Raw genomic sequence first — 15,165 nt, 5'->3', positions numbered from 1 at the left:
AACTAACTCATCTTGTTTCTGTTACCCTGGAAAGCAGTCTAATATAGCAGAGGCTCTTGGACTGAACAAGTCTAGAAATTTGGGTTATAGGCCAACAGAAATAGTTGAAAGATGGCGAGTCACTTTTTACAGAAATCTCAAACTCAGAAATAATGTGTGACAAAATCAAGCAAATTTTCTTTGCTAGTTTGATTTTTTTCCCCCTCTGACTTTAAAAGAGTCCATTTTCTATTTTACTCCTTCAGTATTAGCTGATCTAATACCTGGAACTCATTAAATAGATCATCAATTGTTCTAAGAGTAGTTTGGTTCTGTCCCAGACTTTTTATGGTCATAATTTATTCTCCCTCACTACAGTTAAATCTAAAAATTGGGAAATTAATGGAGCACCTGGGTAACTCGGTTGGTTGAGCGTCGGACTCTTTGGTTTTGGCTTGGATTGTGATTTTGGTGTGTCAGTGATGTGGGATCAAGCCCTGCGCGCACTCAGTGCGGAATCTGCTTGGGATTCTCTCTCCCTCCCTGTTCCTGTACTGTGTGCTCAAGCGTGCTCTTTCTGTCAAATAAAAAATCCTAAAAAAAAAATTGGGAAATTTATAGAAAACAGTCTATCTGAATCATTTTGTGGCAGATACCTTAGGACAAGTTCAGCTGTAAAAATTAGAATGTTACTAAGAATTAGAACAGTTTACTAATGTTGTAACAGTGTGGATGTTAATCCAAAACTTGAAAGAGAAGTCACCTAATAGTATAAAATAGATAACAAATCAGAAGAAACATTCAGCTTTTTTTATATCCCCTTTGCAGCTTTTGGGGTACTGTTGTGGGAAATTGCTACATATGGAATGTCACCATATCCAGGCATTGACCTGTCTCAGGTGTATGATCTACTGGAGAAAGGATATCGAATGGAACAACCTGAAGGATGCCCCCCTAAGGTTTATGAACTTATGAGAGCATGTGAGTGTTTTCTTTCGTATTTTAATTTTGAAGACTTAAGTCAGTGATTCAGGATGATTAAAGAAATAAGAAACCGTTTTCCTCTCAGTGTGAGGTTGACTCCAGCCTCCTGACATATAAAGGATTGGTCAGGCACTGAATGGCTTAGTCAGTTAAGCTTCTGCCTTTAGCTCAGGTCATGATCTCAGGGTCCTGGGATCAAGCCTCTGTGCTTCTCTCTCTGCCTCTGCCCTCCACCGCCACCTTCACTCATGCTTTCTCTCTCAAATAAATAAATAAAATCTTTTAAAAAAAGAAAAGAAAAGGTTGATCATTGATCATCCAGTTGGCATATATGATAAATCATCAAGTTTAATTGGAATCCTGACACAGTCATCCATGGCCCATATATTGACTAAATTTCCCCAGCCCACTTATATGATAAAGCTAATAAGAAACTCCTGTTTTTGTCAAAGTGAACTCTTAAGTTCCTCCTTTTGATATCCTGTTATATTTCTGAACATGGACAGCTGATTGTAAGGTTAGAAGAAGTTTGAAGACAGGTCTCATCATGCCCTTCATTTTCCCAGTAGAAAACAACTTTTCATTTCATAAACCATCTCTCTACCCCTCTTTATCCCTATAGAAGAAAAACAGAAGCTGGGGCTACATAGAAGGACCAGCCCTGGGAAGTGGGTTTATTACACCTGAGTCTGGAACTGAGAAGCAGCTGCCTTGCTCACTGTGAACCTGCTGTACCTCCGCCTCAGTAGCCTCCCTTGCAGGTGTGCCCCCGGGTATTTAGTTTCTGCAAGAAGCTTTCAGCACTTCCTTCTTTTGTTCCACAGGCTGGAAGTGGAGCCCTGCTGACCGGCCGTCTTTTGCTGAAACACATCAGGCTTTTGAAACCATGTTCCATGACTCCAGCATTTCTGAAGGTGGGACTCTGGCAGGTTATTGGTGGTGGCAGGGGTCATAATAACATAGCAAAAATGATAGACTCCTCTAGTTTGGGACTCTATTTCAGAGGACTGAATTAATTCTTGGCCTTCGTTAATTCTTATTTTGCCCTCTGTTTTGCTATTTTTAAATGTGTCTCTATGTCTCAAGCTCATTTCTAATATTGAAATTGTATTTTAATTAGAAATTCAATCTCATCATAGAGAAGTTGGGTAGTTCTTAAACCACCAACACTTAACCATATATGGAAGGGAATTAAAAATGAGTAGGAAGAATATTCTGCCTCCGTGAACCATACCTACAAAGACAGAATCAAATCATAAAAGCAATATCCAGAAATTTCATTTCTGGAAATAGATCTTAAGGAAAAAATTAAGGGTGTGAATAAAGATTTAGCTACAAGGATGTTACATCAGCATGTAGTTTTTAATATTGAAAAATGAACAATTTAAAAATCCAGTGGGCTAATTGATATATTCATATAATTGAATATTTAAAATGATACTCTTAGATATATTGACATGGAAAATAGTTTAAAAACGAGCATGTTAAGCTATGAACAGTGAGAACCCTTTTCATATCCGAAAAACGCATGTATGGGCACATACAGGCAGCTTCCATCGTCAGTATCACAGTGCCTCTAACAATTATATGTGCTGAAGTGAGACAGTACACTTGTTACAGAGACAGCCTATTCCTAGGAGCTAAAAACAGAATTCTTAGTTATGTGTGCTGATTGGATTCTCTAGTATAGCTCCAGAATTTTGCACATATTTTTCCAATTTCTTCTTTACTTCCTAATTGAGCATAAGAGCTTATGACTTAAGTTCAGGTTTTAAAATACAAGAAGAGGAAATCAGGCAAGTTGAATTTTGTTGTCTTCCATTAGCTATTTATCATTTTGGACAAGAAGAAAGGGAAAAGTACAACCCTGAAGTTGAATGAAAAGTATTTTCTTCCTAGTACTTTGCTAGCTCAAACTTGTGCACATCAGCCTTTGGGCCAGATTGAGTAGCTGCCCCTCATGACCTTCTTCTTTCCTCTTTGTGCTTTACTTCATGTGGCATTCAAGTGGTAGAAATAACAGGCTCCATTTCTTTGATGCTTCTGTGTCAACTTTTAACTTCTTTTGACTCCTTAGTTAAGTATTTGTTTCTCTTGAAAATGTTCTATCCTTTTAAAAAAATCAACCATTTTCAAACCGTTTTCAAAGGTAACTGCAATTCAAAATTGCTAAACAAATATATGATTATTTAACCCACATTTTATTAAGCGTTTAATCTGTGGGAAGCACATTACTGAAGAAACAGAGATAAGACACAGTACCTACCTTAAAAGGATGTACTTACTGGTTGGTTGTGAGTGGAAAAAAACCTAACTCAAGCTTTCTAAAGCAATAAAAGGAGGATTTACTTGCTCATAACCAAACCCTGGTTTGGTTCAAAGTCAGTAGAAGCCACAGACTCAAGTAGCTTTGGGACTTCCTCCTTCCACAGCCTCTCCCACGCAGTATCACTTTTCTTTTGACTCTGCATTGATGTCATCCTTGGAATCTTCCAAGAGGTGTGGGGCACAGTTGCTAGCATCCTTGAGGTCATATCCTCATAGTTTATGTCTCTCTGCCAGCTGCTGTATATAGCAGTGTAGGAAAAGAGTCTCGGTGGCATGGCTTGGGTTATGTACCATGTACCCATTCTTGTGAGGGAGCCGATTTTTGAAATAGTTACCCAGAAATTTAATTGCTCTCATTTGGTTCATTTTTGTTCCGGAATGAATACTAAAGTATGCCTTTGCCCCAGTAGGAGCCACAAAACACATAGCCATGTTCAAAAGGGTGAACACTTCTTCACAAGCCTCATTTGCTTCATTTGCATGAAATCAAATGTATCTACCCTCCTTCTTTGGGTAAGATGCAACCTAAAAATGAAAATAACTCCAGAAATCTGTCGCCTTTGTTCAGCCTCTGAGCAAGCACTCAGTAAACAAGGCTAGCCAAATGATTTGAAAGCCTGTGAAACCGTGCTTACTTAACATTACTCCTCATCAGAGAAGTCCAAAATAGAACAGTGAGATGCCACCATATACCAATACCAGAATGGCTAAAATTAAAATCGAGCCCCCAAAACGGATAATACCAAACCCTGGCAAGCATGCAGAGTAACCAGAGCTTTTACACAATGCGGTGGGAGTATAGATTGGTACAGCTGTCTTGGGAGACAGTTTGGCAGGACCCAGCGAAGCTGAGTGTTGTGTGCCCTGTAACCCACCAGTCCCGCTCCTAGGGATGTACCCAGCAGACATACACGTATGATTCTGAAGCAAAAGACACGTAGCCAGGTGTTCCTAGTGGCCTAGTTACAGTAGCCCCAAACTGGAAGCAGCCTAAATACCCGTAAAAGAGAGATAGATTCATTTTGTTTGAGTCACACATTTGAACGATGCACCCTGAGAGAAAGCCCCCGCCACAGATCACACCGTGGATGAGGCTATGCTCAATGTTGGACCACCGAAGCCTGGCGTAGAAGAGTCCGTACTCTGTGATTCCATTACATATTTGAGTGCTCTTTTCTCCAGTTTTTTTCTCCGTTGTATATCTTTTCTGAGAAGAAAACCTTTTCTGTGTCACAAAATGGTTTTTTATCAGTACCCTTGTCTTCACAGAGGTAGCTGAGGAGCTTGGGAGAGCCGCCTCCTCCTCATCTGTTGTTCCATACCTGCCCCGACTGCCTATACTTCCTTCCAAGACCCGGACGCTGAAGAAACAGGTGGAGAACAAGGAGAACATCGAAGGGGCACAGGACGCCACAGAAAATTCTGCTTCTAGTTCAGCACCAGGTATTGGTCGCTAGGCGGGTAGCAGCAAACTGTCTTCGTTTCCAGAACCTTGGGGATGATGCTTTATCTCCACTGTGCTGCCCGTCTTCCCTGAGGAGAGAGCGGCCGGCATTGAAACAGATCCTGCTCTTGGGCTCAGCCCCCCAGTGCTGGCATTAGTCCTGACCTCTCCGTCCGCTGCTCAGCTCAGCCTCCTGCTCTCTTTCCTCAGCTCCCGAATCCCAGCCGCTTACCGTCCTTACAGTTCTGGCAAAAACTGCCTGATAGATGAGGCCAGGGCGTGCTGTCATTTTTAGAGAAAAGACAGATGCCGAGGTGAAAATCAGCGGGTTGTTCCTTTGCATTTATAGCCCATGCTGTATTTGGGACACTCATCGGTGTGAAATAGTATTATCGGTGATATTGTATTTATTAGTTTTCTCTGAGTCCTGCTAATGCCTGACATTTAAGAGATCCTGAAAAAACTCTTAAAATGTAACCTTATTTACTCAAGTGTAATGGAGTCACTGTTTGTCTTTCACATTACTGACTGGCTGTTTCTCTTCAGGGTTCCTTAGAGGTGCACAGGCCCCCACTGGGTCCCCAGCACTGCCTCGAAAACAAAGAGACAAGTCACCCAGCAGCCTCTTGGAAGATGCCAAAGAGACATGCTTCACCAGAGACAGAAAGGGAGGCTTCTTCAGCTCCTTCATGAAAAAGAGAAATGCTCCCACACCCCCCAAACGCAGCAGCTCCTTCCGAGAAATGGAGAATCAACCCCACAAGAAATATGAGCTCACGGGTAACTTCTCATCTGTTGCTTCTCTGCAGCATGCTGATGGGTTCTCTTTCACTCCTGCCCAGCAAGAGGCGAATCTGGTGCCACCCAAGTGCTATGGGGGGAGCTTTGCGCAGAGGAACCTCTGTAATGACGATGGCGGTGGGGGCGGGGGCAGTGGCACCGCTGGGGGCGGGTGGTCTGGCATCACAGGCTTCTTTACACCACGCTTAATCAAAAAGACACTGGGCTTACGAGCGGGGAAACCCACAGCCATTGATGACACTTCCAAGCCTTTTCCAAGGTCAAACTCTACATCTTCCATGTCCTCAGGGCTTCCAGAGCAGGATAGGATGGCAATGACCCTTCCCAGGAACTGCCAGAGGTCCAAACTCCAGCTGGAAAGGACAGTGTCCACCTCTTCTCAGCCAGAAGAGAATGTGGACAGGGCCAATGACATGCTTCCAAAAAAATCAGAGGAAGGTGCTGCTCCAAGCAGGGAGAGACCAAAAGCCAAACTTTTGCCCAGAGGAGCCGCGGCTCTTCCTCTCAGAACCCCCTCTGGGGATCCAGCCATTACAGAGAAGGACTCTCCAGGGGCGGGGGTGGCTGGAGTGGCAGCTGCCCCAAAGAGCAAGGAGAGGAATGGTGGGGCGCGACTCGGCATGGCTGGAGTCCCAGAGGACGGCGATCAGACAGGCTGGTCTTCTCCGGCCAAGGCTGCAGCAGCCCTCCCAACCACTCACAACCACAAAGTGCCAGTCCTTATCTCACCCACTCTGAAGCACACTCCTGCTGACGTGCAGCTCATTGGCACAGACTCTCAGGGCAATAAATTCAAACTCTTATCTGAGCATCAGGTCACATCCTCTGGAGACAAGGACCGACCCCGACGGGTAAAACCAAAGTGTGCCCCACCCCCACCCCCAGTGATGAGACTACTGCAGCATCCGTCCTTGTGCTCAGACCCCACGGAAGAGCCGACCGCCTCTACTGCAGGACAGCCCGCACTAGAAACACAGGACGGAGGGAAAAAGGCCGCTCCGGGGGCAGTACCTGGCGGTGGGAAAGCCGGGAGGCCAGTGATGCCTCCGCCTCAAGTGCCTCTGCCCACATCTTCCATCTCGCCAGCCAAAATGGCTAATGGCACAGCAGGTACTAAAGTGGCCCTGAGAAAAACCAAACAGGCGGCTGAGAAAATCTCAGCAGACAAAATCAGCAAAGAGGCCCTGCTGGAATGTGCTGACCTACTGTCCAGTGCCATCACAGAACCTGTGCCCAACAGCCAGCTGGTGGACACTGGCCACCAGCTCCTTGACTACTGCTCAGGCTATGTGGACTGCATCCCTCAGACGCGCAACAAATTTGCCTTCCGAGAGGCTGTGAGCAAACTGGAACTCAGTCTGCAGGAGCTGCAGGTGTCTTCGGCCGCTGCTGGGGTGCCCGGGGCCAACCCTGTCCTTAATAACTTATTGTCATGTGTGCAGGAGATCAGCGATGTGGTGCAGAGGTAGCCACTGTGAGCCTCGTGGGAAGATGCTCACAGTTCTGAGGGAGAGGGGGAGGGACTTGTTTTCCTGTGTTCTTGTTTTCAAAAAATGAAAGACTGATACTTGAGTGTGTTTATGTGAAGTACCTCAGATCTCTGAGTTCTCACGTTTACAGGTTCATCTCAAAAATAACAAAAAACAAAACACGTAGTACAGGGAAATGAGATGGGGACGGAGCAGTCGTGGACAGGATTGGAAGGTGCCCCGGGACATCAGGGAACGTGTGTATGTCAGGCCGCGAAGAACCCAGTGCAGGCCACTCCTACCCAGGATGCTGCGCGGTGATGTCGTGGGGCTGCTCTCGGCAGGGCTGCAGGCCCGCGCCTGCTCGGGGACTGGCTGTGCCACACAGGAGGGTTGACTTGCGGCTCCACTAGGTACTATTGGTAATGTCACTCCACCTCGTCAAGTGAATGGGGTGGGACAGAAGAAGGGAAAGCTGGGAATGTACCAAGGGACCTTTTCTTTGAGGCTGCTGAGCGCAGCTGTTTCTGCAGAGCTCCCTGCAGTAGTAGGAACTGCAGATCAGATCGCTGGGTGTGCTCCCATCTTCTCCCCCATGGTGTGCTAGTTGGTGCAGGAAGTGAAAGAATGCTAGGAAGTAGTCAGGGAGATTGAAACCTCCTTCTCACATCTTCTCCACTGATGAGCAGAAGTCCTTTCTCCCAGTCTCGTGATTTCCTGATGGACCAGGATTGGGTTTCTACTTGCTGGTGCCCATCTATAAATCATAGGCATGGGGGTAGACCTTCGTGGTTCCTCTCTGCTCTGCGCTGAGCAGGCTGTCTTCCTTTATCTCTGGCAGTATTCGGGGCATTCACCAATGCTGATTTTGAAAATAGTGGTCATGTACAGGTTCTCTTGGAAATCCTTTTCTGATACGGTGTCCCTGCATACCAACATACTGGCCAAGGAATTGAGCAGCTCTGTATTTTTTTTAATCAGCTAAAATACCAGGGAGGGAGGTCCCTTCTTGGAATCCAAAAGCGAGGTTCAGATGTCTGTGACAAGAGTTTTTGAGAGGCTAACTTGGTCCCAATCACCATTTCTCTGTACCTTTCTCCTCCCTTATCAACTTAGACTCAGGCTAGGTATAGGATAAGGAAAAACATTCTCTCACTCTCTGTGGATTTCAAGTGAATCACCCCAAATTATTCTCCTATGCTTCTCTCATCTCACATATCCTCCTCCCCCTTGTTGTTGTGCTTATCTGTAAATAATCTTATTGGGAACACTCTTTGATATTTATTTTGTCATTTCACCTCTCCTTGAAAAATGCGTAATTGAGGGGGCAGGTCATTTCCAGGAAACACTGATTAAATTCTAGAAACCTAATGACTTAATCCCCAAATGTGTTTTGCCTTGAAAAATGAGCCGTTTCCTTTCTGTTCAGTTACTGTTATGGAAGCTAATTAAGATCATATGAACTGAACCTAATCAGTTAGATATTACTAATATCCTTGATATCAGGTCTAATTTTAATTAACACTTCATTCTCTTTTTAAAGCTTTACAACCACCTCCCACACCTGCCCAAGGAGAACCTGATACAAGAGAATAAATACATTATTTTCTTCCCAAAGGAATATTAACTTAGGAAGATAAGAATTGAACACTGATGGCCTGTGATTTTTCTTCCTGGCTCTGTCATCGATCCACTGTCAAGCCACAGCCCCATCTCTTAATCTGTTGAATGAAGGTAATGCTTCATCTTCTTAAGGGCTATTTGCAAATAAGTGTATAGCTCTATCCCTTTGAGAGCTGTTTCAGTGCAGCCTTGTTACGTTGAATGATTTGCATTCTCTTCTTTGCTCAGTAGCAGTCATGGAAATGTTGAAGTGCCGAGATGATCCTAACTGGGCTAGAATACTAAGGAGGAAAAACTGTGTTTTGGACAGAGTTCGTCATCTTTGACCAAGGAGGAAATTCAGTTTTCATTAGACAGAAAACCCTGATTCTTACTGTGGCTGCTCTGAAGGAGGCCCAGGTCAGGAGCAGGGTAAGAAGGGAGGAGACAATCCCGGGCCTTCCTGGGAGGGTGTGGATGAGCCGTGGCCAGAGGTTAACAGGCAGCACAGGCCGCTAGCGATCCAGCAGAGCTTCCTGTGGTAGGTGGATGAGGAGACGAGTTCCCTTTAATCTGAACATGGGCCCGTGGTCCTCCGTGGTCCTCCCACTCTCTGCCACTCCCTTTCAGCAGTCATTTCTGTGAACTTGAAATCGTTTTAGCCATTAGCCTTTTTTAAGGGTGGGACAGGGAAAGCTAAAACTTTATAGAGTATTATGCTGCTTTTTAAGTTTATCTGTCATTGTGGGATGCAAGTTGATGGGTTAATTATAATTGCGTTTTTTCAGGGGACTTTTTTTTTAAAAGCAAAGGATCTTTCCTTGAGAGCTCTGAAAATAAGCCTTGGAGGAACACTACTGAGTGTGTGTAAGCTCCCTGGTTTTCTCATGGCAGAACAGTCTTGAGGACGGGGACAGTGTCTTACTCAGGGGCAGCACCTGGCTCTGTCTTGCCTGTAGTAGGTGCTCAATAAGTTCATGAAATGAATTTGCTTTTTCTCAACACTGTCAAGAGCAGCATGAACGATTGTAGCACAGCCCAGCCACATGATGCTTGAACTGTGTGGGACTCCAGGGTCAAGTGAAAGAGGCACTGTCAACTTACTCTAAAAATATCATTTAGATTGCTCCTTTTTCTAATAGAAAAGGATTCGATTTTTAAAATAACCTTATGTAAATTTAAAAGTTTGAATTCACAGCAGAGAAAACTGCTTCTCCAAGACTTAAAACGTAGTCGTCTTTAAAAGCAAAGCCAGGAGCACGAGGCCTTCTGCAAGAGTTTGACGACTTTCTCACGTGGCTGATACATGTGCGCACCTTCGGGCTGGCACCGCCTACGTCCTTTCAGCTCTGGATAACAGGGTTTCAGTGTAGATTTCTTACCTTAAAACGCAGTGTTTTGTGTAGAATACATCTTGATTATGCTTTACAATGAAGTATTTTCTTAAAAGGCTTTGTGTAAAATTGAAGTGTGTATATTTTCCTACAGACTTCCATTGTGATTTTCAGAGATAATAGCCTTAAAAAAGATTGGCCCTGAGAAATTCATTCGGTGTTTTTCCAAGTGAACCCCTGTTCATTGATATCATTAGAGATCCTTTGCCAGTTGTATTTTGGGTTTAAATTAGAATTTTCTTACAATGCAATTGAAATTTGGCTAGTAAGATAGTGCCCTGTTAACAAAACATATAGCCCATGTTTATTTAACTAAAGTCATGGAGCTTTGGAGTTTTAAAGGATAGTGATTAAGAGTTGAGACTCTGAAGCCAGTCTAGAAGGCAAGTCATTTAACCTTCCTGAGCCTTAGTTTCCACATTGGAAAACAGGGATAATAATAGTAACTACCTCAGGGTTGTTGTAAGGATTCAGTGAGATAATGTATGTGAGATTTTCAGCTTGGTGCCTGGCACTAACGAGCACTCCGTAAGCGGGCGCAGCTCCTGCTGTCACTAACACTCAGTCTGGTGAGTCTTGGCCAGGGATGGGCAATGAAATCCCTGGCATTTAAAACAGTCTGATGCATTGGCTTACCCAAGACCAGACTTCCCAGTGGGGTAAGGTCCCAGCTGAGAACCCCTCCAGGTGTTTTAGACACCCTGTACTGTCTGAACACTGTCAGGACTCCAGCCCTTTTCATCACAGCTTCAGAAATTGGAAGAGAGCATGATGAAGTTACTTGCCCACTGTCTCAGTTAGTTAGTGGCAGAGCCAAAGCTATATTGGGTTCAGGTCTCTGGACTTTCTGGTTGTGGGGTCTTTCCACCTTTCCTGCTGCCTTGTGAGATACTGCAAAACAAAACAAAACAAAGCGGCTCAGATAGACAATCAGTCTGCACAGTGCTGCACACTTTCTAAAGCACATGCGCCTGGCACTCTCTGACCTTACGGGTCTTGAATGTTGAGTCATGGCAACACCAGTGAAGCAGGCATTCAGTAGAGCTCAGTATTTAGAAAAATGTGTGGGGTCATTCTTTTGGACAGACCTGGCAACACAGCAGTAGTCTGCACTTTGTAATAAAAAAATACCAACTTGATTTTTAAAAAACCTAGTCCTACATTCCTTTTTCTTAAAATAAAACTTTATTCCATATCATTTTAATGACTATGAGGTAATATATATGAAAGCACTTTGAGAAAAGTATCAAATGTAATTTATAAGGTTGTATTATTACTGTCTATATTCAGAAGATCAAACAGTCGGTTAGATGCTGATTGACTTAATAGGCTTTTGCCTGTGGGAGACCAGAAAATGCACATATATAAGTAATCACCCCATGACTTACCACATTTGTAAATAGGAAACTATTAAATGAATATGTGCAGGCATAGTAAGTGTTTTGCTAAAATTGTAGCTCAGCCGAATTACTTCAGAAAACTGCGGACCAACTTTCTGGTTTAAAGATTTTATTTATTTATTTGAGAGAGAGAGAACAGGGGGAGGGTTTGAGGGAGAAGCAGACTCCCCGCTGAGCAGGGAGCCCAATGAGGGACTCGATCAGGTCCCTGGGATCAGGACCGGAGCCGAAGGCAGCTGCTTAACTGACAGAGCCACCCAGGTGCCCACAAATTTCTGGTTCAGTTGTAATCATTAAAAAGTAGTAATGTGTACTCTGGAATACAGCAGCTCTTCCAGGGATCTTGACTCAGGAAGAATTGAGGCCCTCTCTTCCTTGACCATTTTTCCACAACGTGTTCAGACAGCATCCCAACAAGGTGGGCGCAAACTCGTACCTGTTGATGTTGACAGTGTCTTTTTAAACTGATGTCCAGTGTGATTTTGTTGGGGGCTTTGGGAGGGGAGGAGAGAGGGGTGGGATCAGATGGCTGTAGAACCAGTGCACTTTGGGAATTAGTTTTCTAGGATTTCCTGCCAGTTCGAAATGAGCTTGACATTCATCATCTGTGTGTGTGTGTTTCTGAAATGAGTAGCCAAACAATTTGCCTATTAGATTATAAAATACCCCAGAGTAAATTGCATTGGTGGCCACTTTTGAGTTACAGCTACACTACATTCTGACCTCTCACTTCCAGTTTTGCTGTTAATGTCATTGTTACTATCAGGCTCTGTCTCTACAGGAGTTTGCATTGGGCCGACAGGGTTGTCTATGTTTTTGTTCATCACGATTTTTGGGTTTCATCATCTTGCTTGGCATTAACTTGTTCTACCTGGATTTGGGTCCATTTCTAGTCCTAAGCATTTGTTATGACAGTTTTCTTATGTAGGTGGATGTATATTTCTTCTTATGAATTAATAGGACCCCCCTCCCCTTAGCTATCTACAGCTCTGTCTCAGCTCTGTCAAGCCAGTAGCTCAGGTTTTTGTAAATGCTTTGGTTTGGGATGTGTGGGAGCAGGAAAGAGAGAGGGAAAGACAGCTTCAGGGGGGCCTCTACCCTTCTGACAAAGGTAGGCCAAGGCAGCCCCACAGAAGCCTGTCCCTTCCGTGTGACAACCCAGGAAATTGCCACTGGCCATTAGCTTCACTAGTCAGAGAGGAGGGGTCTGGGGCTGGTTCTCAAGCTTGTCCCACTCTTAATAGTCAGGATAGTTAAATCTTTGGACAGAATTCCACTTTTCCAACTACCAGAATTGAAAAATTCAAATGCAAGGCTTTCTTTTTTGGGCAAGCAGCCGGAGTAGCAGTGATTGTTGTTACCTGCCCTGGTACTGCCAGAACTTCGCTGCCGCTCCCTGTCCTCCTGTATTGCCAGGAAGTGTGGGTGGATTTCCGGGCTGTGCAATGGGCCACCTGTGCAGAGCGTCTACCCAGGTGACTAAGACAGCATCCAAGTCTGTCTCACTTGAAGTTTACTGCAGTGTCCAAAAAGAGTTTACCTGCTCTGGGGCTGTTGTTTCTCATGCCATACAGAAGATGTAGGTTTTGTCTTGAGATAACACGTGTTAAGTGGTATTTCCTTCATTTCTGACTCTGTACCCTAGAGCCCAAGAGCAGGACATTAGGGAAGTCTCCACCCTATGATAGGGTAGGAAGACCGCGTGCTTCTCCCTGGGTGAGGAGGCCAAGGCAGGTCATCCTGATTCTAGGATGACTTGGAGTGGTAAAGGTCACTCTGAGAATTGTGCCTTCAAAGATGAGTTTTGTGCATTTTGTGGAGGAGGGACGTGTAAGCTGGGTTGATGGTGTACAATTAGTGAGCTAGAACGGGCTAGGTGGGTGGTGGTGGCTCAATGCCACAGTCAGTGAGAGTCCCTGCTTGAGCTGTCACCAACCCCCCCTCCACCCTGCCATAGGGTGCTGATGTGACAGACTGCACTTTCCTCCAGCCCGCTTGGTGAGCTGGGGGAAGGCTGCTCTCCATGCACCCTTCCCTCCCTCCAAGTGCACATCTCTGCTCTTGTGCACAGTTAGGAATCTGAAACTGTTTACATCTGTTAGAGAACTTACATCCTTTAACTTTCCCATTGTTGAGTACACATACTGAGCACAGTATGTGTACGGCCCAAGGTCACAGATGGCATGTGAACAGATCTAACCTGCAACCCATCGGAAGGAAAGTGTGTCTCCTTTAAGTCGAAAGCCTAACCTCCACTTTGTCCTCAGACTACACCCCATACGTGCCCTCTGTATGTGTTCTGTGAAAACCTTTGTTCATCATTTTACTCAGAAGAGCAAGTTTCCGGGTCCTGCCTATCCCTCCAAGTTGCTGAGCTGTACACACAGGGCTTGAGGTCTGGGAGGGTTGTAGTCAGTTCCTCAGGACATGGTGGCGATGAACTGTCCAACACCAGTGGGCTTCAAGAAAGGAAATAGTCCATATTGTTGAAGCTTGCTTATTGGTTTTTTTTTTTTTTTTTTTTTCTGAGCCTCAGGATAGGCATTTCAGATGCTGTAATTAAGCAGCATAAAATTCAGTTGGAGAATGGGTTAATAAAGATTCCACATGTAAGGATAGTTTTCATCAGTCATGACACAACAGTAACACAGGTATGCCAAATAAATTTCTTCTTGATTCAGAAGATCTTGCAGGATCATGTAGGGCTTTATAAAGGGTCCTCACTGTTGAATCCCAAATACTGTTCTGCATGATTAAGAAGCACCATACCATGTATTGAGAGTTGGCAAGAATGCCCGGAGACAGATTTTTCTGGTAGGCGAGGGCCAGGTTAGCCAGCTTGCCTCCATTTTGACAAGCCATTTTTCACTGTGGCCACTGTTGGAATTCCGTTATGAGAGAGATTTTCTGTGATCTTAAGAAATCACCATGGTTAGGGCAATTGTCCTTGGGAGAAATTAGTATTCAGAAACTAGAAAAGACAATGAGGTACTCAGAGTTCTTTAGGGTATATGTTTGAAAACGCTCATCTCTCAGATCTGTGTAGAAGGGTACGTGTTCTGTCCACATTCTGTACCTGCACCATTGTTGTGCTGAAAAATGAGGGGAGTCGGTGAAAGGGGAGTCACTCAGATCTTTCCCCACGGTGAACAGAAACTGTGCCCTGGTTTGGTGTGTTGGCCACAAGTAGGCTGACTGAGCTGTGTATGCATCCTCAGAACCCCCGTCTCCTGGGTAGACCCCACACTTTCCCTTCTTGCAATCTGATTCTGTAATGACTATCAGTGGAGAAACCCAGTTTTAATGCTTGTCAAAAATAAGTTTGAACGTTTTATGGTTGTTGACAAACCTTTATCCTAAAACCCATGATTCAGTCTTTAAAACTTGTTTAGCGTTTATACCAAAGGTCACACTCCACCGGTGTATGCGTGGTGGGTGCACGGGGGTGAGGCCTGGAGGGCCTGGCACTGTGCCTACCGCTGAGGGGACACAGTGAGACAATACGGGATGTCATTGAAAACACATCAATCATGGGTCACACTACCAGTGTTGTCAGGTGTTTGTTCTTGTAATATATTTTCAGGTGTTTTGTTTTTCTAATTTAATTCTCTCACCCTGTTGTCTGACTGTGAACTGCTAACAGTGTTAAACTTGATGTAAATAAATGAGGCCCTTGAAAGGGGAATGCTGTCTGCCTGTTGTCTCACAAGGCTTGCCAACTTGTGTTTTATTTTAAATAAAGGTTGCAATATTTTATTGGCAAA

At 44.5% G+C, this 15,165-nt stretch overlaps 1 protein-coding gene across 9 annotated transcripts in view; it reads left to right on the top strand.

The window, feature by feature from the left end:
* The window catches only part of ABL2 (ABL proto-oncogene 2, non-receptor tyrosine kinase), a 118,107-nt gene extending 102,942 nt beyond the window's left edge, over nucleotides 1-15,165 (top strand). For 5 of the 9 annotated variants that reach the window (XM_004761995.3, XM_004761993.3, XM_045069552.1 and 2 more), the window contains 4 exons: nucleotides 808-960; nucleotides 1,788-1,877; nucleotides 4,561-4,734; nucleotides 5,282-15,165. In XM_004761995.3, coding sequence (XP_004762052.1) covers nucleotides 808-960; nucleotides 1,788-1,877; nucleotides 4,561-4,734; nucleotides 5,282-7,005 — 2,141 coding nt within the window. In that variant the 3' untranslated portion in view covers nucleotides 7,006-15,165. The remainder of the gene's footprint in view (nucleotides 1-807; nucleotides 961-1,787; nucleotides 1,878-4,560; nucleotides 4,735-5,281) is intronic. The other 4 variants (XM_004761999.3, XM_004761997.3, XM_045069553.1 and 1 more) reach the window with 1 other exon arrangement.

This window comes from Mustela putorius, unplaced genomic scaffold, assembly GCF_011764305.1.
Source record: "Mustela putorius furo isolate JIRA1106 unplaced genomic scaffold, ASM1176430v1.1 tig00003942_pilon_pilon_pilon, whole genome shotgun sequence".
NCBI classification, from domain to species: domain Eukaryota; kingdom Metazoa; phylum Chordata; class Mammalia; order Carnivora; family Mustelidae; genus Mustela; species Mustela putorius.
This window is presented reverse-complemented; position numbering and strand designations above follow the sequence as displayed.